Below are 27662 nucleotides of genomic sequence, written 5' to 3'. Positions count from 1 at the left end.
ATGAAGATTTTTTAAAAAGAAATGTGGGATATTCTGCAGTTTCTGTTCATTTTTATTGAAATGAAATTCTCACGCGTAGCAGAGCGTTGCTGCAAGTGGTTGTGCAGAACTCAGCTTGAATCTGATTCTGTTCCTGGAAAACTCCCATTAAGCATCAGTGTGGCAGCATCAAGCCTTATGTTATTAGACAAGCCCATAATTATAAGACAAGCCAATATTTTGGCTAGGTCCTGTGGCTCATGCGGTGATAGGAGCAGAGGCGGCAACAAATACATGTCTGGGGTGGTGACTCCGCGTTTAACACAGAAGGGACAAACTCATAGAAACAGGTGGTGATGTATACATTTTCTGTGTTTATAGCTGTTACCGAGGGTCAGAAAGCTGTTAGAAGAGAAAATGGAGAGAAGTACCATGAGATTGAGACATACAAAAGACTTAAGTGCCACTCAATTGCCTTAAGGCATCCCCATTAAACATAATTACCATACTTACTAAGCACCAATCATAGCTATTAAGTATCATCGGGTTTAAATTAGTTCCCTGGGAGACATCCCGTTTAAGAGGATTTCCCAGTTAAGCGCCAGGAAACTTGGTTTTTAACGGTCCTTCCTCTCCTTTCCTCTTCCTACTCTCTTTACCTACTGTAGAGTAGGCAGTTTCATAACTGTCCAAACAAAAGGATTCCTGATGTGTTTATTAAGTACTAAAGCAAAAGAAATCCAGTTCTGAGTTTGTGCTTACATAGTAAAGATTGGAAGGATCAATTCCTTCTGTGTTCTCTGAGGGCACTGTTGTGTTAATACTGTTTAAAACACTGTGTGCAGTGTTAACAGCTACCAAGAGTGCTTATTTCTCTTCCCTGTATTCTTCAGCTGGACAGTTGCAATCAGCAATAAGGTGAACCTCTGGGCTGAAGGGTCTCAGGTCCCTCAGACTCTATGCGTTGTGTTTTGGCATCTCATCAGTTTGGTGGCCTTTGCTGGGCTGGCTCGACTCCAGTATATCTGCATCTGTGCAAGTGCTGGGATGTGCAGAATGGGACACAGCACTCCAGTTGCAGCTACACCAACACCAAAGAGAGAGGAAGAGTCACTCCCTCCAACACTACCTCCAACTTGCTGATTAGGCAACATCATTGGCCAAGCACGTGTTGCAACTTCACACTGAGGGTGCGTTCAGGTTGTTCTTTCAGCTGCCACTCCTCAGTATGTGTGTATGCAAAAAGTTCATAGCACAGGGCCCACAGGAAAAGAGTTTTTTTCAATATGTCTAGCCTATGCCAATCTTTTAGGAATTTCTTCATACTTCAGGATAAGGAGGCACATCATCACCTGCTGACAATTGATGTTAACTATCGCTTTATCTTTGCCTTCAGTGGCCAGCATGAGAATGACTTCTTAGACCCCGTAAGCTTTTAATTCCAAGAAAGGAAAGCATTTAGTTTCCATTGAAGTTAGGGACAGTGTTTCTAATAATTAATCTTAAGCAGCCAATCATCAAATACATTATTTTATGTAGAAGACAGGGAAACATTTTCCTTCTCCTATGTAAACTAAACTTATTATTTGCATTTTACCTTGAAATGAAAAATAACGCAACCAGAAAAATCCTTGATGCTTTTCATCACTCATCAATATGCTGTAATTTTCATAGAATTAATTAATCTGTTGTTTTTTGTTTTTTGTTTTTTTTTCCTTTCTTACAAACACCACTTTAACCTCTCTGGTCAGTGTGATTTGAAACCATTAAGATTTTATTGTCTTGGTTTTTTTTTCGCTAGTGCAATTTGTTTTCTTTCCAATTGGAAAATTGCACTGTTTTTGTCAAGCTTTCTGATGTTTTGGAGGGTTTGTTTTTCTTTAACACCATGTAAACATTGGTATCTTAAACTGCTACACTGTCTGGTAAATCTGCTTGTGACTTAGAGTGACACAAAATGGAGAATCTTGTCTGTCAAAATGCCATTGTCTAGCCAACAGTTTGCTTCAGTGCAAGATTTCGCCTTTCAACTCTGTATAGATGTGCAGTAGATAGCTCTAACAGCAAATCTCAAAGGAATTCTTTAATTTAAAGAGCTTATCTTCAGTAGAAACTATTTTATATGCATTTTTTTTTACTTTTGTAGTAAAGAAAATGAAGCAAAACCAGTATATTTTGTATGCTTGTTATGTTTACTGATTCAGTATTCATTATCGATTCATTACTGACTTAGATATGTATTAAACCCTTCATATATGTATTAAACCCTCATCTGTTTAGTACATGTATTACTTTCTTAAATATTAGGTGGAACTTGACTAGCATAACTCATTAAAGTTATTAGAAGATAACTGCTTTCTAATTATAATATGATTATAGTTTCTAAATGATTCACCATATGTATGTGCCAGCAACTCTAGTTTAAATTCAGTAATGAATTTCAGGTACAAACTACAATGGGAATATTAAGGTGAGAGCTGAGAAAATTAATAGGGCTTTCAGAACTTGGAAAGTAGACAACCTTTCTGAAATGCTGCTATTTGCAGCTTCTGGGGTATGTCCTGTCAGGCCTCTGCAGCATCTTGAGGTAACTGGTGCTGTGCTTAGAACAAAATACAAGATAATTTAATTATCAATAATACTATTTCTGAAGTAAACATGAGTCCTTAGTTCAAAGCAGAAAAGGTAAATTACATTAAATAATAACCAAGAGGTGTGTAGGCCACCCCAAAAGTAATGCCTCCTGTTCATTTCCATGGAAATTACGTAGGTACAAAGAGCACAATAGCACTACATAATAGAGCACATTCTCAACTACAAAACAAAAGTATTTTTCAAACAGTCACCACCATTAGCTCGGCATTTTCACCAGCAAAGAGCAAGAGCCTATATCGTGCAGTCATAAAAACCTGCACTTGCAGACATGACCCTCTGTCACTGTCATCACTGCTGAAACACACCACCCACCATTACCTTGGTAGGTAGAAAGTGAGGTGAAGAATAAGAAGGAGCATGGTAGCAGTTTGCACACTGCTTCTACTCTACCTAGCATCTAAAGGGAAGCTGAACACTGAGAAAAAGGAAGGAGAATAAAAGAAGGAAAACTCATCTTTATTTAGTAGCTGAGGCTGATAGATTTGGTATGAACTCAGTGTATCTAGAATTGAGATATTGGGGAACATCTTTTACATAGTATGGAGAACAGTCCAGTATCTCAAATCCCTCCGTAGGCTAACAATTGGCAAAGAACAAATTTTTAGTTTTTCTTTGGACATATTCCATGAACAAGTAACATTTTTGTTTTTTGCTTATATGTCTCTAAAGTTCTCTTTTAGGTTGCTCCAATTATCAATAAATTTTCAAGGTTTTTTACATAATGAAGGCTACACATTTTTCACATGAACTACAGAACTTCACACATGGCCTAATGCATGGTTTTATTGAGTGGTGCCAACTACCTAACCGAACAAAGCACATACAAAGCTCCTGAGCTCTCTTCTCCCTTTTCAGATGTATTCATTTTACAAGGGATTGAGCCTCTAATTTAAGCACAATAATATTTCACTTCAGTGAAAGAGGAAGTATTAAAACCTTTTCAGTAAATAATATGTTGTTCATCCACTGTGCAGTATTTTCATTAGTTGGATGACCCTGCAATAAAAGTCAATGCATGCATCTCTATATATTTTGTAGGTGGAATGCAGCTAGGCTTTAGCTCAACACTGCTGCTCATTCTTGCAAAATGAGCATAGAAGAGACAAAATTCAAATACTTTCTCACACCTGTACATGCAAAAAAGCTTTTAAAATACTTCCAGCATCTATTTCACATGTTTATAGTTATTAGGAACAAAATAGTAATTACCACCCAACTCCCAGTCCCCATTTCCTTGGCCATGGAAAAGCACCCCTAGTTAAAGAGTGCTGTGGAAAATAAAAGGCGTTTTATCTTTTGGCCTCTGACTTCAAAGGGAAACAGTTATCTGGGAGACAGAAAAAAATAAGACAGTAATCAATTGTGCTGTCATATTTTGTGAGCATAGCAATTGCTGATTCAGCTGCTTAATACAGAGCAATTGAGACTACCTGTTTGGGCAAGCTTAAAATATTTCAAGAAATAGCAAGATGCTTGGAATCAAATACTATGATTAATCATTTGTTGTTTTTAAATGTTGGGTTTGGTTTTTTTTCTTACCTTTTTGGTTTTTGTTGTTGTTGTTTTTCGATTGCTTAGTTCTTGGGGAATTTTTATTATTATTATTTAAATAAACTATCTACTTCTGTATATGACTTTTCAAAGGCAGAGATTAAAAGCCTCTCACAGCAGATTTCAGAATACTGGCTTATCGTACAAAAAGCTGTTTCTTTCCAGCAGAGATTTTAATTAAACTAGTCATAGCAGGTAGATAAAAAATCTAAATGTTGATAAAAATGCATAGCTGGGCTTGTTTTGTTTTGTTTTCCTACTTTTTTTTCAAGTTTTTGTTTTTTCTTGGGAAAGAGATTATATGATTCTTACAAAATTCAGTTCTTTGTTCTTTCACTTACTGTAATGCATCTTTTCCCGGTATGTTTCTTCAAGGACACAATGAATATACTGAATGTGTATTCTAAATATGGAGAAAGAGTACGTTTCTTAGTACAAGAGCAAGTCTGCAGTCTATGGTCAAACACCCTTGTGAAACAAGACTAGGACCCAAAGGGTCTTGAACTCCAGCAGCCTTTCTTACCATGTTTTTCATGGCGAATAGAGGTTATTGGTTTCTCAGTACTTAGTTAAAAGAAAGTGTGTTACTCTTTTATATTTCTCTAATGAAGAAAACAAGCAATTTTAATAGGATTTACTCAGTTCTGTTTTTTCTTTAAAGTGACCGGGAAGAATATGCCATTAGCAAATAGTTTCCAAAGGGCCATTCATTCAAATGAAACAGTTAAATAACAGAAAAAATAATTATTTCAGGCTCCACTGGTATCCAAAGAAACAGCATTTGCTAAATCACACAGTAAAAAAATGGTATTAAAATATTTCCCTACAGTACTTTTTAAAACATTAACAATAATACCAACGAGTTTATGTTATGCAACTCAAAAATATTCTGGAAAAGCACACATACTGATACTTCATTTTTGTATAACAGTGTCACCAAAGAGCTGCAGATACGCTTGATGAGTATTTCACACTGAGTTTAGACATGAACTGAGAAAGAACCAGGGTTCTCTACTTTAACAGTCACTTGCTTGGTTTGTCGGCCGTAAGACTGAAAAATGTACCCTTCTGAGAAGCATAGATCACTACAAGAGGAGTTTATCATCTCCTTTGCTTTTGTCCTCATCCCATTCTCCCTCCATTTTCTTTCCCCTTTCTTATCTATTTCTTTATAGCCACTACATGAGAACAGCAGTAATCACTTTGAACCCTCAGTGATGCAGAACAATAATTGGGTAAGCCTAAATCTATGTCTCTACTTTGGGGCTGCCTCCTCTTCAGCACAGGCTTCTATAGGGGAACAGCATTATACAGCAAGAATACAGCCACAGCTCAATCTCCTGGGGAAACTCAATGGAATTGCTATAGGCATGCAGCTGCTGTCTAAGTAGGCAAGGAGATGGCAGGGTGAAGCTGGGACCCACTCTTCTGGAATTTCTAGAAGGAAAAAGTGTTGTAGGGTTGTAGTGAAATTCAGATTGGAGCAAGGAGTTGTGTCATTGTGCGTATATACAATCAGGGCAGTGAACAATGAATTCTCAAACATTTTGAGGTTTTACTTTCCTTGAGACATATACACTTAGGTTTTTAATTTCTGGAGGGAAGTTTTTGAAATTTATGAAGAAATCATTTGCCGTATGATTTAAGTCTTACTTCAGTGTTCTATATGAAGAAGGCAACTGAAAGGCATTGGCAGTGTTGCTTTAGGAAGAGATATGCTTGCATAGGTAACTTCTTTGGTCACTTTAGGCAAGCACTTTTCTTTTCCTCTTGTGTTATCATGTTGGATCAATGCACCCAGCTGAGTCCAAATCTCTTCTCAGTTTTTCTGAGCTCTTATTTAAAGATTGCTGTATGGGTAGGTGAACTGCAAAGATTATTTCTGTGATAATAAAGAGGTGCAGTGGAGAAATTATTTGTATACTATTGTTTAAAGAATAGTAGTACCACCTTTTTCATGACTTATGTGGAGACTATAATATATTTTGGGAGAAGGTAGGTGGTGTAAAAAATGTGATCACTCTTCATCACTTGAAGCTGCCATACAACTAAAATCATGCAAGTGGTTGGTGGTTGGATGTGTTCTGAGTATTTGACAAGTTTAGACAATTTACTGTCTAAGCTGATTTTAAATAACCAGCCTCTGTCCAGCAGTGCTCCTTGGGTACGTCTGCGTGACAAACGCTGTAGTTGAAATGTTGATAGAGAAAAGGTCTTAAAAGCTACTTTTCTCTGTAACTCTCATTGATGTCTCCATGTTGAAGTATTCAATCACAGATAAAATCAAAAGCCCGCATTCCTAGGTGAATAACTAATTCCTTAAGTTATTGAATAGTCTCTGAAATATTGCTCTGTTGTGCCAGCAGTTCATAATAGTAAGTTTAGGAGACTTTGAGTTAGATACTGGCTTTATCTTCATTTTCCACGTCCCTTCCATATCAGGAAGAACACTTTGTCATTAGACTGTGTTTCCAGATCACTCATGGCCTTTGCTCATATGCAGGATGGAGATTATGCTGTCTGATTAGCTCTTTTAGGGTCCAAGGAGCGCCAGCCATGCCATGTGTGAGCAATCTGTGGGCACCATTAGCACTGCTTGAGCAGCTCTTGATAACACTCCCTATGAAGTCAATTAAAGACATCAGGGGGTGGACTGGACTGCTCATTTTACTAACATCCCTCGTTAGAGGTTGAAGGATGAGGAGCTTGAACAGGTGATTTTAGTATTTTAAATTAAAAATGGCAAAAATACACAGCGTAGCAATCTTCTTTATTTGGCGTTTATTGCTTTCTTGCTCTTCCCATCCCTATTTCTCAAACAAATCTTTGACAGATCAGCCATTTTACAAAGTCTGAAAGAAGCAATAACTCTAATTCTCAGCAAAGGAAATCTAGGCAGAAAGTAAAGACAATAGAAATCAGTTTAGTGTTTCATGTGTGAAAGGAAGTCATTTTTCAGCACACACACTGATGACAGACAGCCCTTCTTGTCACAGCTTGGGCTGAACTGAGGGCTCTTCTACGGGAATGTTTAGTGCTGTGCCTCCTGAGAAACTTGAGAGGTAATAAATATTCATGAATGTAATGTTATTGAAGAACTAAGTGGAACTTGCAGTTCTCCTTGTGCTTCTATATAAACTTCTAGCATATATCTAGAGAGTACACCAGTGAAGCTGGTGGTGATCTTGAGCATGTGTGTTTTCAGTGATTATGCTAAATACCTCTAGCTTTTAACTCCTAGCAAATACAGATGTGTATCATGAAAGTAATGTGAAATACATAATGAAGTGATTGTAAGCTGTAATAATTAAGAAATGTGGAACATGATTATCTTTTTTGATGTGCTTGGAAGTCAAATCTGAGGACAAATATGGTTTCTCACCAGTGAACCTTGTTTTACTACTGTAGTGCAGATATATTAGGAAATGGTTTTGTTTTTAATAGGAAAAGACCTAGTCTGTAATTCTTTCTGTTTAATTTTTTTTCTGTTCTACAGTGTTGTTTTTCTTTCATTATCATTTTACAGACTTTACAGTGGAATATGGGATCATACAGTTCTTTCCTTTGTGAAAGTTTTCTTTGGGGTAAAGGTGCTCTTAAACTGAGTAAGGTATGCATGTCCACTCTGGAAAATACTGTTAGAGTTGAAATCGACTCGAAGTGGTTAATGGGAGAACTACCAACATTTCTGAATAATTGTGCATGAATGATGAAGGGATGTATCATGCACATTAACACAACTGTTCTCCATCTTTACTCTTGACACAGTACAAAAATGAAAAGAAAACAAACTATTCAAATCTTCCATTTTCTTTGTTTGACCCACAAGGTATTCAGGTGTCTGATCAAGACATAATTTAATAATGCTGAAAAACATCATCCTTTTGGAAACAGAAACATGTAATAATCATATGACCTGAAGCAGGAGACACTTTGTAAGAATGCATTATAGAGTGTTTTAAGAGAAAAAGATTTAAGGCATTTTGAAACGACCATTTTATTATTTTACTATTAAAAATAGTATAAATTTAAAAATATTGTTTTAATGTGATAATAATTTTGCTACAAGTTAAAAAAGGATCTGAAGAGGTCAGTTTAAATTGGTCAAGCATCTTCACTTCATTGCTGCCAGTCTCTCAAATTAAAGCTCCCATTCTGTCCCACTAGTGAGCACTCCCATTCTCACTACAGCTTCTCTCCCCATAACAGAAAATGGGTGCAGCAAACAAAATGACTCAGGCAGCAAGTACATCTTTGAAAGAACTATTTCTGTGTGATTTTCTTTATAAATTACTCTATCAGCTCCAATTTAAAATGGTATCAGTTTGTTTTCTTACATCTTCATAAAATTAACAAAATAGTTTTTGCTTTTAAGGTTTGTAGTTACACAGCTATGTTTTTGCTCTGATATCACTTGTGCTTAGGTTTTGTTTTGTTATGTTTTGTTTTTTTACAAATGTTGGCTTTAACAGGTTAGTTATCCCTCCCATATATAGCAATTCAACAATGAGACTTTAGTACATTTTGTTACTCTTTTTACAGCTTTTGCCACTGGTTGTTCAATTCACACAGTGCATATTTAGGGAGAAACAGTCACTACAGTAATTACTTCTCTTTTTCCTCAACATTCCATCTATCTTCTATTTCATATTTATGGTATTTCATTTAATTTTGCTTAGTTGCTGCAAAGAAATACAGTGGAGAGGGTTTTCAACAATAATACTTATTATGCCAGTTATTTATTTTCCAAGTTATTTATTTCTAACCACCTCAGTGAGTGTTTGAGAGAAATGACTTAGTTTATCTGCTAGTGTGTGCAATAAAGATAAAATGAGAGATTGTTTACTTGGCTAAAAAGACACATTATTTGTTTTCTTTTGAAATAGCTGAGAGCATGTCATGTAAATGATTGCAGAAACAGCAATGTGCATCTCCAGCAGAAAGGCTTGATTTGGTAAAGGAGTATCAAAAGCAAATTTTAGAAAAACAGCCTGGTTTATTGTATTAAATAACATTTTTCAGCCTACACACTGATGTCTAACTGAGTAACTGTCCAGGATTTATTTTTATAAATTTTGTTATGATGTGCTTTATAGAATTGTCATTTGGCCTACTGCACTGGTAAATGTACAAAGTACATAGAGCAGATCATAAAAATGTTTTAAACTGATTTATTTAAATAATCATATAAGTCAGCAAATGAAGTCTGACCATCCACTTACATCTGGGAACTGAGATCAGTTAACTGTCCAGGCTCACTCAGGAAGTCTATTGTAAACCTCATAACTTGATTTCATTTTGTACCAGCCTGGTACCATGAGAATGCTGCCTTATTACATATAAGTGGATCTTCTTTGCTTGTTCAAAAGAGACAATAATTGTTGGTGCACTCAACAGCTGCTGAAAATATTAAATGTTGTTTGCATTTCACATTTTTCCTTTACATTGTTTTTCTTCTAGTCTGTTATTTTCTTCTAATGATGTAGGAGACAGCACTTTTCTCTGTTGTTCCACTTACACTGATGTGTAACCTACAGCGTCCATATTTGTCTCTTTGTGTTGCTAGTTAAACAGCTTTCACAGAAAGTTTGCAAAATCCATATTGCATGTTCTATGGTGTATATATTTAAAAACAAATATCAATTTTGTGGGAATAGAAATAAGATTTGAAGCCATAGAAGAGAACAGTGAATGATATTTAATTAACACTTCAAGGAACCTTGAATGGTATCACACTGGACAGATCCTTGACTCAAGGCTTCAAAGCTGCCTTTTTCCTATCTAACAGCCCAAGCTGCATATCCTGGCAATCGATGTCAGTTTTTCTAGTAACCCTTCTTCTGCATTTAAAATGGAAGTTATTTCTCAGTTAGCAAAATATTTTTCATAGCAGATGTCATATGGCAAAAAATGGGCTCTAGATAGCCTTAGTGCTGAGGATACTGAGAGGATCTTTTCTTTCTACCTTTGGGATGTTTTATTAATGTCTTATTTGCCACTATAGGGAGATATATCAAAAACAAATGTGGAACTCTAAATGTCACATAGAATTTCTCAGAATCAGCAGAGCAATTTATTCTGATGGAAATTGTTCAAGTAAGTGTGATTAGGCTTCTGTTAAGAATAAATCTATTAATCACGTATCTAACCATAATGATAACCATCATTGTAGCACAGGTGATTCCTACTTGGCCAGTATTTTACTGTTGGTGCTACCAACCTCATCCTGACAGAGAGAAGTAAGAGAATGACACACAGTTAGCAGGGCTGCAAGATAAGTCCTTTTGCCTTGGAACTAGGACAGCTCTTTTTAAGAGGGAAAGCAAGAAAAAAGGTGTGACGGTACTCTGTGAGTACCAGGACTTGAGGAATTCTGCCTCTGAACATGACCTAGGGCACAGTTACAGTGCCTCTGGCATCCTCAAAAGTCATGCCTAGGTGTTAACTAATCTCTGCTCAGATATTCAATCATGTGCAAGTTTATCATAACGATAAATAATAAAGAATTATGGTAAGGCTTTACACTTGAAAAGCCCCTGTATAATTATTGGTTTTCCTTGGTACTGAAAAATAGTGGATATTTTAAGACTTCGTTAGAAAGTCTGGTTTGTAAACTATATTGATGGCAATTTTATATTATTATTTTTTAAATATTAGGTATTAAGCAGAAAATTTACCAAAAGATTGAACTGGTATGTTTTTTAATATCAGTGCAGGTATCGCTGCTGCTTGATTCTGTAAACTGTGTCGACATGAACTCTTCTCCCAATTGAAAAACACAACAGGGAGTAAGCAATAACATAAAATTATTTTTAGAAAATGCATTTTTAATTACTGAACTGCTTAATTATTGAATACTACTGAAAATATCCTGTGAACCTCATCACTATGCAAATGTATTCCGTTTTGGAAACAATTAAATGATAATAAAGCATTCTTCTTTCTTTTACAACATATTACCGTAATGAAGCTGTTACCTCTTAGTGAGCATTTTAATGAGTTTTAAGTAACATTTTAATGAGCTCAACATTACCATAAACCCAAGGATTAGACAAAATTGAATTTACTGGTGAAAGCGAAGGGTTCATTAAGAGTTAATTATATTGTTTTAGAAGAAATATAATGCATTTTATGATGTGTTATCGACCAAGAATCCATTGTGAAATCTATACTTATTAATAGGTGTAGCAGTGCTGTTATTATATTGACATAAATACAAGGGTTTGCACACTACTACTTGAGTTTCCAATGAAAGATTCAGTACTGAAATCCCTGGGTCAATTTTATTTTTATCCTCTTTGTTATTACATCTCAGGAGAAAAAATGCCAAGCTTTGTACTACTGGATTGTAATTCCATCTACAATTTTTATAAACATCATGAGCAGTGAAGGCAAAGTTTAATGGATTTACCATTGCAACTAGGATCTGAAGGCAGGTTATGAACAAATGTCTTGGATTTGTTATTTAAAAAAAAAAAAGGAAAAAAAAAAGAGTAAGATAAAAAGACTGCTAGGGAAATATGAGTCTACATCACTAGCACCACTGGCATGCTGACTGCAACAATATGCTGTTGAATTTCTACAGTCTCTAGGCTCCTGGATGCCCGGAAGTACCAGGTTAATTCCCACTATACATGCAGCAGCTCTGTGTCAACTGTGCTAAACATTCCAATACATTTCATTAGCAAGCTCTGCACAACGCAGAGTTGAACTGCTTGTGTTCAGTAAGTTCAGTTACATATTAGATGTACTGCTTTGAATCTGCCAGTGTTGGCATTTCTGTTTAGGTGTTTGACAAATGTATGGGGTTCTGGAAGTATTAGAAAAAAAGTGTAATTAGAACCTTGACTTGAATAGATGCTCAGTAGAAAATTCAAAGTAAGGTAATGCATGCTAGGTATGACAAGAAGAAAGCACGGAGCCTCTGAGTGTGTAATTGTGAGTTATATTGTACTAAATGACTATTCAGCAGAAGTGTTTTCATTCTTTCTGAGTTGTTTCCATCTGGTCTGTCTGTTCTAAGTAAGAATAAAAGCCCCAATGAAAAGAATTAAATCATTAAAATCAAGCATATGAGCTATCAGCTGGGCATTGTTTTACACCCTGTGTAGTCTCCTCCAAAAGCTCACCTCTTTGATCAAGCATGGAAGCACAACCATGCATGTAGAAGTCTTCAGAGAGAAATGAAAATGTTCCACACCTACATCTGGAATTGTTCAGAAAAGGAGGAGCAGAGCTACAGAGGTCCTCCTCAAGGGAGAATTTAATTCAATTTGCCTTAATTGAAGCTGCACAAGCAAACTAGAGAATGTTTCCAGTTCTCCCAATCTCACAAAAATCCCACAGCATGTACTGGTTACATGAGCTATTGTGTTTTATGTATTCCTTGTTCTAAATATAGGGAAATATAATGCATAGTTTAACAATACATTTTCCTTGGTGGAAAATCTGTTTTAAGTGGTTCTATTCTCCCCTGACCACTCATTTCCTCTGCATGTATTAGCTTGTCATTCTCTCAATTGCATATGGATCTGGGCTGTGAAGTGGGTCAGTGAAGTGATCTAGCTTAAAAATCTTCCAAACAGGAGACAATTTTCTCTCTTTTTCTCTTTCTTTTCTTTTTCTTTTTCTTTTTCTTTTTCTTTTTCTTTTTCTTTTTCTTTTTCTTTTTCTTTTTCTTTTTCTTTTTCTTTTTCTTTTTCTTTTTCTTTTTCTTTTTCTTTTTCTTTTCTTTTTCTTTTTCTTTTTCTTTCTCTTTTCTTTTTCTTTTCTTTTTCTTTTCTTTTTCTTTTCTTTTTTTTCTTTTCTTTTTTCTTTCTTTTCTTTTTTCCATCCCCTTCCTCTTCCCCTTCCCCTTCTTTTTTCCCTTTTCTCTTTTCATCATCTTCTCTTATTGGCATGAAACAAAACATTAGTGCTGTTTAGCACAAAATCTATTCCAGGTGATTACCATGGCAGGCTAAAAATTCCCTTCGTCCAGTCCTGTTTGGGCTAATAATCTAATCTGCCTGTTTCAATATTATACTTTGTCTATCATATGGTGCTTGAATACTTTATCCTGTCAGAATAGCCTGTTGTTATCTAATTCAATTTCAGAATGATAGTAGCTATACACAAATGTAATATTTTGTGAGAGTTACAGGCACAGGTGTCTTGTGTCTAGCTAAACTTAGTACTACAGAGGAATAAAATGAATGGCTTCAGTATGACAGAAAGGTTCATATTTAAAGTAATACCAATTTCAGTATTTAGTTATTAATTGTGCCTGTGCTGGAACATACTCTTTGTTGCACTACTCATTTATGTGTAAAATCTGAAGTGAGGGAAAGACTGTAAAAATGACTTTGTGTTATAATAGTAGAATTAACAGTCATCTTTTCCACTCCAAGACCCTTAGGAGTCTTTCCCACTCCAAGACCAATATGAGTTCCTCATCTGAAAGACCACGCCAGCCAATGCATAACACAGTTACAGGCTGTTTTACAGGTGCATCCCAGGTTGTTGCTTCTTTATAGCCTGGGATAAATAGGCTATGGAGAATTGTGCACTTAGCCAGGTCTCTTTTTAAAGCCTTTAGCAGGTAGATAGTTACACTGATTTTCTCTTGCACTGAACTGCCAGAAGAATGTTCAGTACCAAAGGTGTAGAAGGATATGTAATATCCATATTTTGTTCTTCTAGTTGTATTGTTATGTTAGTTTTCCTATTATATAACATTTGTTGTACATGAAATAGTACTTTGGGAATGTGGTAATAATTAGGAAAAAAAAAAGATTGTTTCACCTTTGCTGTAATTTAGAATATTACACTATTTTCAAAAGTGCATCTGGGAGCTGGTGAAACCACTCAGCTGAAGGTCATTTTGAGTCTCACACACAGCACAGTGCAGAGGAGGGTGGAGCTGGACACCCGATCTCTGGTCTCCCTCTGGGTGTTGAAACTTCCCTTTCAAAATTGTTGCTGTAGGCTATTACGGTTGGTCTTTGCTCCTGCTTCTTTAATTTTTTTTTTCTCTCTTGCACCATATAGTGAATAATAATGAGGACAATGTGAACTCTTACTTTCAAAAGAGAAAAAGAGTATAAATGGGAAAGTTATTTCATGTTGTATAGAAGTAATTCCTTATGTTATTTGAGTAGCTAAAATTGCAAAAGATTTCCTGTAAGTTACCCTATTATCTTCTTTATTTTGATTAAAATTACGAATTTGGGACATCCTATCCATGGTTAGACTGCAGAAAACCACCGTGCTATCTAAATGTTTTGTGGACTATCTCCTAGCTGGTAGTACACTGACAGAATTCAAATGACTCTCTCCAAAGAGCGTTTAATATAATGTCTGCGTTTCTCATTGCTCCTTCCATTTCTTTAGAGCTCTGTGAATTTAAGTTCATTATGTGGAATGATGTAGGTAACATAAGTTATTTTGTTTTGTTCTTGATAATCCAGAAATTTTCATCAAACATTTTCAGGCAGATGTTAAACCTAGAAGGAAACTTCTATGAAGAAAATTCCATGGCAAAATTGAAAACAAAAACAAAACAAACAACAAAAAAAACCCAACACTTGAACATTGGAGCAAACAACTGTTCTTCTTGTCCTCAGAGACAGTAGCTGGAGTTCTAACGAGCAATGTCTTTGGACCCATGTCATTTGCCTTTTGAATTTAATGTAGAAAATTACATCAGCTGCTCTTAAAGCAGTTCCTCCTATTTTATGACGTTGGCCCATGGCATGAGAGGAGGGTGTTGGTGACATGGCAGTAGGGGTTGAAACTTCCCAGCAATATTCTGTTGTATGTTGTTGCCATGTGACACATGGCAGCAGAGGGGCAGTCTGACAGAATGATGTCTGATGTGGCAGTGTGGATGAAGCAACAGAGTGGAATTGAATTCCTCCATATGGAAAAAATGGCATCTATTGACATTCAGTGATGCTTGCAGGATGTTTACAGAGATCAAACAGTGGATGTGAGCATAGTGAGATAGTGGGTAGTGCCTTTCACCAGTAGCAACAATGTCACAAAAGGCAAGTGATGTTCCAGGCAGTCATGCTCAGCTGTCACACCATGAAATGAAAAGCATCTCAATCAGCTCATCCACATGAATCAACAGACCACAACCAGGGAACCATATACAGAGCTTAATATCCGCTTCACTCTCAGTGTCAACACTGTGTCAGTGTTGGAATATCACAAAGTTTGCACCAGGTCCTATGAACGCTCGCGCAGGAACAGAAAAAAGACCATATGGAAGTTTGTCAGGACCTGTTGAACCGATAGGAGGCTGAAGGGGACAGTTTCCTGGATTGCATCATTACTGATGACGAGATATGATGTCACCGCAACAAGCTGTGAATTCAACATGTGAGTTCCTCATCAGAGAAAAAGTTCAAGACACAGCTCTCAGTGGATAAAGCGATGTGCACTGTCTTTTGGGATAGGAAAGGGGGGATCCTTCTGGATTTCTTGGAACTGAGACAAACCATCAGCTCTTAACTGCTACATCATAACACTGACTAAGCAGAAGGCTCGGACTTCCAGAGTCAGGCTGGAGAAGAAGCTTGTTTTCCTTGAAACACAAAAACACTAAGCCCCATACCAGTTTTAAGATCATGGATTATATTTCCGATCTCGGTTGGACTGTCCTACCACACCCACTGTGTAGTCTGGATTTGATGCCTTTTGATTTCAATCTGTTCAAACCAATAAGAGATGGACTGTGTGGGCAACATTTTCCTAATAATAGTGATGTTGTCATAGCAGCTCTGAAACAGTGGGTCACTTCCACTGGTACAGATTTTTTAGGAGCCCAGCATGGATATCTCTGTTCATCACTGGTGAAAATGCCTAGCTAATGATGGTGACTGCGTTGAAGAGTAATGTTTTATAGCTGAGAACTTGCTCTATCAAAGAGTCTTATGTTGCTCTTTGTATCTGTTGTAGTTTCAATGGAAATTACAGGAGTCTGCTTTCAGAGCAACCTATGTAATATAATGTTAGAGTAGAATAATATGTAATCAGAGTTAAGGGATTTGGGGGTTGGAGTTTTACTGTAAATTCCTGGAAGAGGTGGGGTGCCAAATTTGGCAACAGCTATGCACAGGCAAGTTCTGAAACAGTCAAAGCAGCTGAGCCCTGCAGAAGGTTAACTGTCAAAGAGTCAGTGTGGTCTCAGGTCCTACAGGAAATACTACTCCAGAGCCAGTGTCAATGGCTTACCTACTTATGGACAGCAGACACAAAGCCAGACAGACTTCTGTAGCATGCCTGTTGAAATGGCACCTGGCAAGCATCTGAATGTGACCTATTGACACAAGGACAGTTTACAGTATATGAAAAGAGGTGATCCAAAAGCTGCAGGCAGCTTCCACCTGTTCTGTGAGACAGTTATGGATACAGCTCCTTTTCCTTTTCCTAGACAGGTCTGCTCAGATACCCTGTTTTCAGTCCTGACTTCTGAAGAAAACAGTAAAAAGTCCTGACAGAATGATGTCCTGCTTTCAAAAGGGAATAGATGAGTTTTAGTGTATAAATACCAGATGTAGCTAGATAGAGACTGAAGTTTGATGAAGAGGATGAGGGACAGAAGGAATAGAGTTCCTATGTTGGGAAAGAGCCTGTTTTGTTTGATGTGTTGCCTAATGTGGCTAAAGCGTATAAGTAATGTGACAGTGACCCCCTGCCAAGATGGGAAAGCATCCCAGCTGCTGTGCATGTGTGTTGTGCATATGTACACAAGGAGTTTATTAGAGGCTATTCACACTTCAGTAGAGCTTGGAGATTGCATTCTGTATTATATTGGTTAAATGAAGCATGTAACATTCTATATTTCTTGTACAAGAAATATTCATTCATTTGTACTTGTTTTTGTCATTCACATCTGGTTTTATTCCTTTGTTTTACTGAAAGCACATGTACTTTATAGGTGTTTTGGCTGGGCTTGAACTGGAAACCCGAGGAACTGAATCAGTATAAGTGCTTGTAGGAGAACAAACTTCAGTTTGGAAACAGAAAAAAATATAGCAGTTTGATGCTGTGGGAAACAGGTAGCATTCATTAGGTTGAACATAGTGCTTCATGTACCTGGCAGTACTACTTCTATGTTTGTAGCAGTAAGCCTGAATGCTATTATAGTGTTGTTTGTGAACTTCCTAATTAAATCTGTTTTCTGGGGAATCTCTGTGCTGTACTCTGTATGTACAAAGCATTTGGTGCGTGTTCTTCAGAGGTACTTAGATAAAAGCTTCCACATGATGTTCATTCATGTATATTTAAGATTTGGTGAAATGTAGGTTTTTTTTAAATATTGTTTCTTTTGAAAATTGGTTATATGTTTATAATTCCTATAAGATTTTTTTTTCTCGCACTTTTGCTAAGACTAGTTGTATATTCTTGCTGCAAAGTAGACATGCTGGCAGACAAATGACAGTCAAAGTACAGTACTTCAGTTGTGATGTGATATTTTTGAAGCTTTGCTCCAATTCACACCTGATATTCACATCAGTTGGGAAAAATAAATGACTAGTCCATGATCTTCTGAACATGTATCCCATTAAATGTCAAGAATATGTAAAATCTAATGGCAGACTTAAGCTTAAAGGATCATTAAATAACTAGTCTAGTAAACTGCTGAATGTCTGATTATTTTTAAATCTTAAGACTTATCAAACAGCATATTTTTCACAGTTCATTGCCTACAGTTGTGATACTGGGTCTTCTATAAAGTTGGTGAACTTTTAAGAAAGTGATAGGGTTTTTAGTTTCAGTGCAATATGACTCTTGGTACCATGTCTGTTGTCAACACAAGCAATCCATGCAGTGCATTTATCCAGAGTGATTATGCTTTAAAAATAAGGAAAAAAAAAGAAAAAAAGAAAAAAAAGAACTGTGATGTGTCCTAGAGGAATTTTTTCAATATCTTGTGTTATATGGCTTTAGATTTCTGAAATTATTTAAATGTGGCCTGTAGGATATTTGCATTCATACAGAATAACTGGTTGTGCTTATTCCTTCCTTTGTCCTTTTTTGACTGTTAAAACACAATGTTGCTTTTGAAGATTTATGGCAGATGGTAGTAAGAATGCTGATTCTTAACTGCACCATTTAGGATTTTTTGATGGAAAGAGGTGGGAATTATTAAAAAGTTCTACTTCAGTGCCACAGAGTCAGGTGATAGAACTGTATTTTCATTTGGAATCTGTCTACTTGTTTGATAACGGCTTTTCACACACTTAATTTCTAATACTTTGATACTCAGCTTGTCAATTAACTTTGCTTAATAGATACTATGTTCAAAAGCAAGGGTCTTCCACTTTATATTTAAGCATTAAAGCTCAGCAAAGGTCCAAACTCTGTAAATAGCTGTATTTGCATACACAAGCTGTTAAAAGCTATAGAGGATGTGTCAGAACAGTGTTTTTTTCCACATTATTTTGTGGATTTGTTTTCTGAAGCTTGAAAATATATGTTCAAGCTCCCTTTAACTGTAAGTAATGAATAGGTTATTGAGTTCAGAAGTACGTGGAATATTGAGTGAGAAAAAGGCATGGGGACAAAGAAAGAGGCTGAATCTGAAAGAAAGAGTATTCCATTTGTTTCAGTATTCAGATATCTCCCTATTACTCCCTTCCTCACTTTAATTTACAGGGGCCTTGCAAGTTGGATGTCAAAACTACTGGAGTCTTTGAGAATGCCCTAACACTTCTGAAAATGAGTCTCTCAGGTTTTGGGAAGTCTGAATATTTTGAATCATAGTAAATTAGCTGGCATTTATGTCTTCTAGGCAGTATCTATATCATGAGATTGGAAAAGGATAGGAAAAAGAAAAAAAAATAAAATAAAAAAATAAATTAAAAAAAAAGTGTATTTCTTCACTGCTTTTTCAAAAATTTCCAAGATGGTTGATAGCTTTTCCAGGGTTGTGTACATGCAGAAGGAGTTCAGTCCTCCTTTGGAGTACTGCTTAGAACCATAACCTAAATTGTGATTTTGTTCATAACTTCCCTATCAAACCGTGACAGAGGTTTAAGCAAAAGGTAGGGCAGCAGCATCCTCTAATCCTCATTCTTTTTCACAAGGAAAGTTATTTATGAACCCTTTTTCTTTTTTGCTCCCCAATTCCAGCAAGCAGTGCCAGCTTGTTCTGAGGCCATTTAAGTAGATTATAAATATTATTACCCGAGCTCTGAAATACCTCCCTGCACATTGCATTATTTCAAATATTTTAATCCTTTAATCTGTACACTATGTGACATCTGGGTAGTTATCTGACATAATAATTCATGTTGACTGTGTGTATCGTTATGTGTCATATGAGAGAAGTGCCAAGCAGTCACAGTGAGATGAGGATTTAGTTAAATGCCCATAGGCGTGCCTTGGATCAAGGGAGACCTACCTGCACATTGCATGACCAACCTACCACCAGTGCAGCTGTGTAAATTCCTTGTGTGAGTGTAATAATATCCTCAGATAAGCACCAAACAGAATGGAGAGACAAGATAAACTAGTAGAACCCAAGTTACAGAAGCACATTAATATTTACTTGATATCTCTTTATACCCTCTAGTCAGCATGACAGATGTAGCTGTGTTTTAAGACATTATAATTCATTGAAAAATGGAAAAAGGAGGCTTTACCTCCCTCCCCTTCCTGGTAGTATCAGATGTTCAGTGTCTATATCGGTGGGAGGAGGAGGAGAGCCAAGTGCTAGTGGGAGAAGAAGGCAATTATTCCAGAGCCTCCTGATGGGCATGTGCTTCTTCCTTCCAGCTTCACTGCTTTGGCCATGGGCTGAGGACTCATGGGACATGGACCAGATTGAAAAAGTAGAAGCAGACAGATGGTTATTTGTAGTCATCATGTAAATGTAAATCCTATAAAAATATTTCTTTTCGAAGGGCCTGGAAGCTTTTGTGGTGAAAAGCGGGATTAAGACATGGTTATCTAGCCTAGAATAATTTTGACCCCACCACTTTTCCTCCCACCCCATAAACGTTGTTTTATCTCTGGTTCCTTGAAACAAATTGCCAGAGCCTCAGTCAGGGAAATTAATTTGGTTTCCACATAATTTGCTGAGTTTACAAGCATTGGTTTGGCTTTGACCTGGATTTGGGCCTAAGCTGGCAGGTGCTGGTGAGCAGTTGCCATGATAGCAGGGGTTTCTTTTTGTCTTTTTCCCTAACTCTGGCAGATGCCTGGCCTGGAAGCATTTATCTTGCTGCTGCTGTTGCTAGATGTCATTGCTGCCCTCATGAATACCTGTAAGTGGGCATGCAGGCTTTTGCGTCCCTTGAAGACTGATGTGACAGTTCACAGACATCTATCTTGTTTGAGCAGCACCAGCCTTGTTAGAACTACAAAGAGACTTATCAAGCTTTAATTAACTTTTGTCCACAGCACCATCATCAGCTGTACGTGCGACCTAGCTGTCCTTTCTCACCCGGTAGCCTCCCAGTGCCTTCCCAAGAAGCAAAGCTGGGAGCCTTGCGCAGCTCCAAGGCTGTGTGTGGCTAAGCATGAGGGAATCAGCACTGCCACCGGGCTGGTAGAGGGGAGCAGGGGCCAGGCCATCAGCTCTCTGTCTCTTTGGTGTCCTTCATTAAATGTATACTGAGGGCAAGCGTTAATGTTGGATTAGAGCAAGAAAGTATGTGAGGTGAAGAGGGGGAGCCTAATGGCAACGCTTCACCTCTTGCAATGAATTTTTAAAAAGCCCTGAGGAGGGCTGGCTTTGAGAGGGAACAAAAGCCTCTTGCCAGTGTCAGGAGAGGGAATCTGCTCGGGCATGCTAGCAGTTATTTGGAAACGTATGGCAATTGTGGATAATTGGCTGAGGAATATTTTGCAGCTCTCAACCGTTTTTCTGTTTTCACAGATGATTGTGCTATTAGATATGGTGAATGCACTAAGCTGTGCTGCAACTTTTCCATTTATCCTAATATGTGTGAGCTCCGCTTCCTGTTGATGCTCCCTCCTTCTGTTGTTTTCTGTATTGCTGAGGTCTGCTGCATGCAAGCCAGCACCCCAAAATCTCCATCATGAGCCCTTGCATGTCACATGGGGTAACATTTGGATGTGCTGGTGTAGCTGCATTGATCAGATTAGTCTGTGCTTTGTATTGGTGTTATTATTTATCTGCTAAAGTCACTGAGGCAGAGAAATGGCAGCCTATGCCCTCTAATCATTTTGGGTTGGTTTTTTTTTTTGGGGCGGGATGGGATTGGTATTCTTTTCTTTCCTCTACCTGGCTTTTCGTTTTTATTCTCTCTAAACTCTGTGTTCCCCCTTTTCTTCTCTGATTTGTTTTCTCTGTGTGTTGCACACATTTTTCTCTCTTTCTCTTTTTATCTCAACTTTATTTTTACCTATTTCATTTTTCTCACACAATGTTATTTGCTTTTCTCCAAAACAGAGAATGCTATGGCTGGAAATATTGAGATATATCTATCTAAGATTTGTACATGTGTTGATGGACACAGCAAGATTAAGTAAACACTCTAGTATCAATTTTGTCTTCCATCAAGTCACATTTGCAGTAGGACTTGAGTAAAGGAACATGTTAAAATCAGATCTCCTCAGCTTCATATTCTGCAGCTGATTAGAACCTTGCACAGTTGCAGGAATGACTCAGAGAAAGTGAATGTAATTTGCTGTGAATCGCCCCAAGAAACTCTGTTCTTCAGCTTCACATAGCATTCAAGGAAAATGATTTCATTGGCATTACTGCCAAGAGTTAGGAGTGGGAAGGATAAAGTCGTTGTGATGTTGGAACTGCTGATTTTCTGGGGATTTTCCACTAATGAATTTGCACTGGAGTTCTGCAATTATATAAAAAGTTAATCCAATATAAATTAATATTATTTTTCATGTTATGATAGCAGAAGTTCATGTTTCCTATTTGCCAGTTGTGTGAAAGACAACGTATCACTGCCTAGAAGTACTTTTTTTCCTGTGTAGTATAATAGTGCCAGAGATACATGAAAGTGTTTCCCAAAATAGGTGCTTTTGTAAGACTTTTTTTTTCCCTCATTTTTTCCCTGAGGTATCAGCTTTCTTGGCTTTGTTTGAAAAAAGGTGTAATACAAAATCATTGAATCATAGAATGGATTGGGTTAGAATAGGCATTGCAGATCATCCAGTTTCAACCTCCCTGCATAGGCGGGTTGCCACCCACCAGCTCAGCCTGCCTAGGGCCCTGTCTAACATGGTAATGAACACCTCCAGGGATGGGGCATCCACAACTTCTCTGGGCAGCCTGTGCCCATGTCTCACCACCCTCTGAGTAAAAATTCCTCCTAATATCAAATCTAAATATCCCTTCTCTTAGTTTAAAGCCATTCCCTCTTGTCCTATTACTATCAGATCACACAAAAAAAGTCAGTCTTCTTCCTGTTTATGAGTTCCTTTGTACTACTAGAAAGCTGCAATAAGATCTCCCCTGGGCCTTCTCCAGGCTTAACAAGCCCAGGTCCCCCAGCCGCTTTTTATGAGAGAGGTGCAGCCCACCATCTTCAGCATAATACTACTGTGTTGTGCATTTTGTAAGGTTTTGATCTTAAGGTACTATAATTTCTACTTCTGTCAGTTTGGTTATAGGAAGTCAGAAGTATTGGAGTGTTTGGTATTAATCAGAAGTATTTTGGAGTTGAGTCTTTCATTATCTGTTGGAAAATATGTATCTATTGCGTATATTATTGAGAATAACAAGTTCTTGCCAGAGTTGCACCCATTTCCAACTGTGTGAGTTTTATTTTATGCTTGAAGAGTAAGGTGTAAATATTCACCTTCTTACTGTTAGGAAAGGAATTAGCTGCCAATTAATTCCTTCCTTCCTCTGGGATTTATCTGTGTATCCCAAAATGCAAAGCAGTGTGTTACCTTGTATGTCATTTTGAGTGCTACCTTTATACAGGTTACTCACATCAGCCCATTCAGAGACCAGTTCTTCTATGTATTAATCATATTTTCTTGTGGCTTATTACAGACCAGAAGAATATCTACTTCCAAATGTTAAAATGGGGCACATTTCATTAATATTGAAAGCAGAAAATTATCTCTGCTTATGAGATGAGACTAAGCAATTTCTGCTGAACTCTTCCTGACTTGCTCCTTCACTATGATACGGTGTTTTCTAATTTCTCAGAGGACCCTGTTTTCATTAAGGGCAAGAACCCTTTAAAAAGCTGTTTAAAAGCTGTAATGAAAGCCTTACGTAGGTGAAATTCATGGAGGGGAAATGCCCTAAATTCTATTTCAGTAGTTCATCTTGAGAAATCTTCAGTTTTATAAGAATGTTGATTAACCTACAGACTAGGATACACATGGAGGAATAATGATGAAATGGATATCATTGTAACATACCGAAGCCAGCTAGTTGTACCTAATCCTTTATAAGAGCTCGATTTATGTGAGAAGCTAACATGCACTGCCCAATTTAATTTTCAAACAGCTTGGTAATTTAAATATTTTTTTCCTTTCACTGTTGTGGGACACTGAAACAGTAGTCAAAGTTGCAAAAGTATTAAGAACAAAAAAAGCATCAATCTACTAGTTTTACAAGGACTGTTGATTCCCATAAGGGAAAATGACCCTTATATTAAGGGTGAAAAGACTAATGGGTGCTACAGATCTTTTATTTTTTTCCCCTCTCGTACAAGGATGTCAATTCAACTAACATTTTCTTCTCTCCCTCATTTACTACATTAGTGCTACGAGATGACTTCCGCCAAAACCCTACGGATGTTGTGGTGGCAGCTGGAGAACCTGCAATACTGGAGTGTCAGCCACCTCGTGGGCACCCTGAGCCTACCATCTACTGGAAAAAAGATAAAGTCCGTATTGATGACAGGGAAGAGCGGATCAGTGTGAGTACATCTCAGATGTTTTTTATAGGCACGAAGCCTGCATTAAAAGCACAGCAGCTGAGCACAGCAGACTGTCTTTGAGTCTTTCTTTGTACCTGATCGCATATACCACTGTAATGAAGACCAGAAACTGCTTGGCTTTGAAGTCACAGACTAGGAATAGGACAGGTTTTTGGGATTTGCTGTGTTGAGTCTGTGGAAGGACACACAGAGGAGTCACGGGTTCCAAAACTGCAGAGACAGGGAAAAGTAAATCTAAACATACTCATCATTTCCATAGTGACTTGTTAATATACTTGTGAGTTTTCCTCTGTTTATTCCTTCTGATTCGTGCATCCAGCTTGAACTTCCTGAGGCTTGCTTTGTGCAATAGTTATAACTGAGTCCTGTAAGAACAGTAAGTTTGATTGTGTGAGGTACTCTGTTAGATGTGAGCTGTCCCACTTTGGAACTTAGTGGATGCCTTTGACAAGTTCGGCCATACATTTTCTTAACTTCAGTTCTCTGTAAAATGAGAACAATATCAGACCCTATGTAAGAGAGGTGTCTTAAAGATAAAACCAGTCGTATCAATGGGGTACACAGATCTTCTATGTGGAAACAAACAAACAAAAAACCAGTGGCTGAGGATTACATTAATAAACTAAAATTTAGGATAGAAATTGAGCTATGTATTCTGAAGAAATACTGAAATTATGTTCTGAAGTTGAATTGTTCCTGAATAGGAATGTGTAGTGAGTAAATGAGTAGTGATGGTATTTTTGTGATGGTTCCTTTTGTGTACTGAATGAAAAAGGACCCAGCACAGAGATTTAACCTATCGTGTGACTGGAAATTATTCCATGCTGTGCGCAAACTGGTGGGACAAATTAAGCATGCATGGACATATGTAATTCCTTTTTTTTTTTTTTTTTTAATATTAAGTTTTTCACTATTGATATTAATTTAATAGATTTTTTTTTTTTTTTTAAATGTTGTATAAGGTGATTTGTAATTCAACCAGCGCTGATCTTATTCATTGTTGAAGTACTGTTAGGAAACTTATTCACTGTTTTAGATGTCTAGTTGAGCAATCTAAGTAGTTGCTACTTGTGGTATTTTGGGCCAGATCATCTACTGAAAAATAGATGAATGGAAAGTGGCAGAGAACTGTGTGTCATTCCCTGACTCTTAAGTTTCTTTGGCTATTATTCTAGCGTATTTTGAAGCACTACATTCATGTTCTAACACTTCATAGCCTGCAAATTTGTTACTTTATTTCTTTCACTCTACAAACATATTTTGCTTCTGTAGCCAGGAAAATATTAAGCTTTATGAGAGTGAGGTGAATTCTCAATTTGGTCTAGATTCAATCTGTTTGCATCAAGGAAAAGGGAAAATCTGTATTAATCAGTGAACAAGGAAATTTCAGGCAACAGTAACAATAAAATGAACTGGCTAAATAAAACTAAGTGAAACTGTTTTTCTTAACAGAGATGTCAAGAGTGTTTTACATATCATCATGCAAGAAATAGAAACATGCTGCATTGGCAAAGAGGCAGCAAGCAGTGATAAAAGTAAAGCATCTAATGAAAATCAAAGGGAAAAAAAAACACATTTAAAAGCAATCAGTAAGATAAAATGTGTTCTAGATTATCTTTAAGATATTTAAAGGTATGGGATTATAATTTTGCAGCCTTACATATATTTACAAATGGAATATTTAGATACCTTTAACTGTGGAGCTTGCTTGCCTGAGTACTTTTTTCTGATATCTTCTGTTTAACTGAATTTTAAAATGTATTTCTTGTTTTGAAACAGATACGTGGTGGGAAGCTAATGATCTCCAATACACGAAAAAGTGATGCTGGCATGTACACTTGCGTTGGAACCAACATGGTGGGGGAACGAGACAGTGATCCAGCAGAGCTGACTGTCTTTGGTAAATCTACTCTAGTTTTTGTTTCTATTACTCTAGAAATGTTATATATTGAATTGATAGGTATATATAGGTGACTCATCAGAACATGACACAAAATCAGGTTAGCAAAAGGCAATAATATTGCTTAAGCTGCATTTTCAGCTACTGGTTTCAGTGGCTACAATTTAACATTATAGATTTGTGATGGTCCAAGATTTTCCTTCTAAGCAAATTATTTAAATTTCTTTGGAGGTCCTTTGTTTTATGCATATGCTTAGAAATGATAATACAGGAAAATAATACTCTTCCTTTCTAATTTGCCGAAAGTAACTTAGCCCCTTCTAATACAGTTGACAGCAACAACTTAACAGAGGTTTGGAACAGTATTTCCTATTTAAATAATTACTTATTCATATGAAATCAAACCTTTGGAGGAGAGCACAGAAGAGCTCAATGGACCAGTAAAAAGTCATTAGAGAAAATCTGAGATCAACTTTTTGAAAATATAGTGATATTTCTGCCATTTGTCTTTTAAAGGACACAAAGTAGATTTTCATCCTGAAAACCAAGGACATTATTTTGGGTTTTGGTATTGCTAAATGAATCAAAAAAATGGATAGGAGAGAGTCCAGAGCTAGAATATAGTAATGCTGATCAGACAGCTGGGTGCATCCTGCTAACAAAAGAAAGAAAGCCGTTAAATCCTGCTGTGGTACATCCTGTAGTCATGACATTTCTATTTACCAGTAGCTGTGATTCTGTAGGAATCAGTCAAGACATCTTGAGCAAACAAAAGAAAATCAATAAAGAAAAAAGCCTTCACTGCTAAAAAAAAATTAATTACATACATATGAAAAAGCGATACTCTTAGTGCTCCTTCCTACAACACCTTCTCAATAGAATACTGAAATTCCAAACAAGACTGCTTGTAAATCTAGTAAGACTTTGCAGAAATACCTCAGCTACTTTGTAGAGTAGGTACTCCTAATTTGCTCACGTAATGCCTAATATGGTGCACTAGAAAACAAAATTGCAGATATTACTGTCTGCGTTTGCATATAAATATGGTTCAGCATCATCTTAAAAGTTATATTGTGGGTCTCACTAGAGAACACAGAAAAGATTCTGCTCGACAAGATTTGTGAGTGACTTGAAGATTTGCTGTTCTCTGATATTACAAGGCTGTGAAGGCTTCCACTCTACTCATTTTGTCATGTATTCATGGAAGCATATGACTTAAAAACAGAAATAGTATACCTTGCAAAAAGTACAGGAAGGATTTCCATTAAATTATCATGTCCTTCACACACAATCTGTTGAGGTTGTGTCGTTATATAGATGTTAAAAAGACAACATGGGATATCTTCTTCATCAGTTTAAGTGCTAGTAATCTCTGGTATTATTCCCTGTGGATAACAAGTACATTGAGACCCTAAACTACAAAGCCTTAAGAAATCCTTAAGAAACTAATTTGTTAAAAACCACTGAGCTGTAGGAATAAAAATTATGAAATATGCATGTAATTTTATATCGTATACCTAAATGTTAGGTTTTTCTTGATATGTAAAACAGTCAGCTACAATTTTCTGATTTTTGGAGAGACTTTAATAATAGAAATCAACTCATAAAATATAATCTAAATCTATTTTGTGAATACAGAGCAAAATTAGCAATTAATGAAATTTAAAGCTTTAACTATATTTTACTGTGCTAGT

The 27662-nt window shown here is 36.8% G+C and overlaps 1 protein-coding gene across 17 annotated transcripts in view; it reads left to right on the top strand.

Moving 5' to 3' along the window:
- The window catches only part of ROBO2 (roundabout guidance receptor 2), an 873290-nt gene that overhangs the window by 693085 nt on the left and 152543 nt on the right, over positions 1–27662 (top strand). For all 17 annotated transcript variants that reach the window (XM_048933870.1, XM_048933879.1, XM_048933877.1 and 14 more), the window contains 2 exons: positions 23890–24047; positions 25848–25968. In XM_048933870.1, coding sequence (XP_048789827.1) covers positions 23890–24047; positions 25848–25968 — 279 coding nt within the window. The remainder of the gene's footprint in view (positions 1–23889; positions 24048–25847; positions 25969–27662) is intronic.

Source organism: Lagopus muta, chromosome 1 (genome assembly GCF_023343835.1).
Source record: "Lagopus muta isolate bLagMut1 chromosome 1, bLagMut1 primary, whole genome shotgun sequence".
Taxonomy (NCBI): Eukaryota; Metazoa; Chordata; class Aves; order Galliformes; family Phasianidae; genus Lagopus; species Lagopus muta.
The sequence above is the reverse complement of the archived record's forward strand: the minus strand, read 5'-3'. Positions and strand labels throughout refer to the sequence as shown.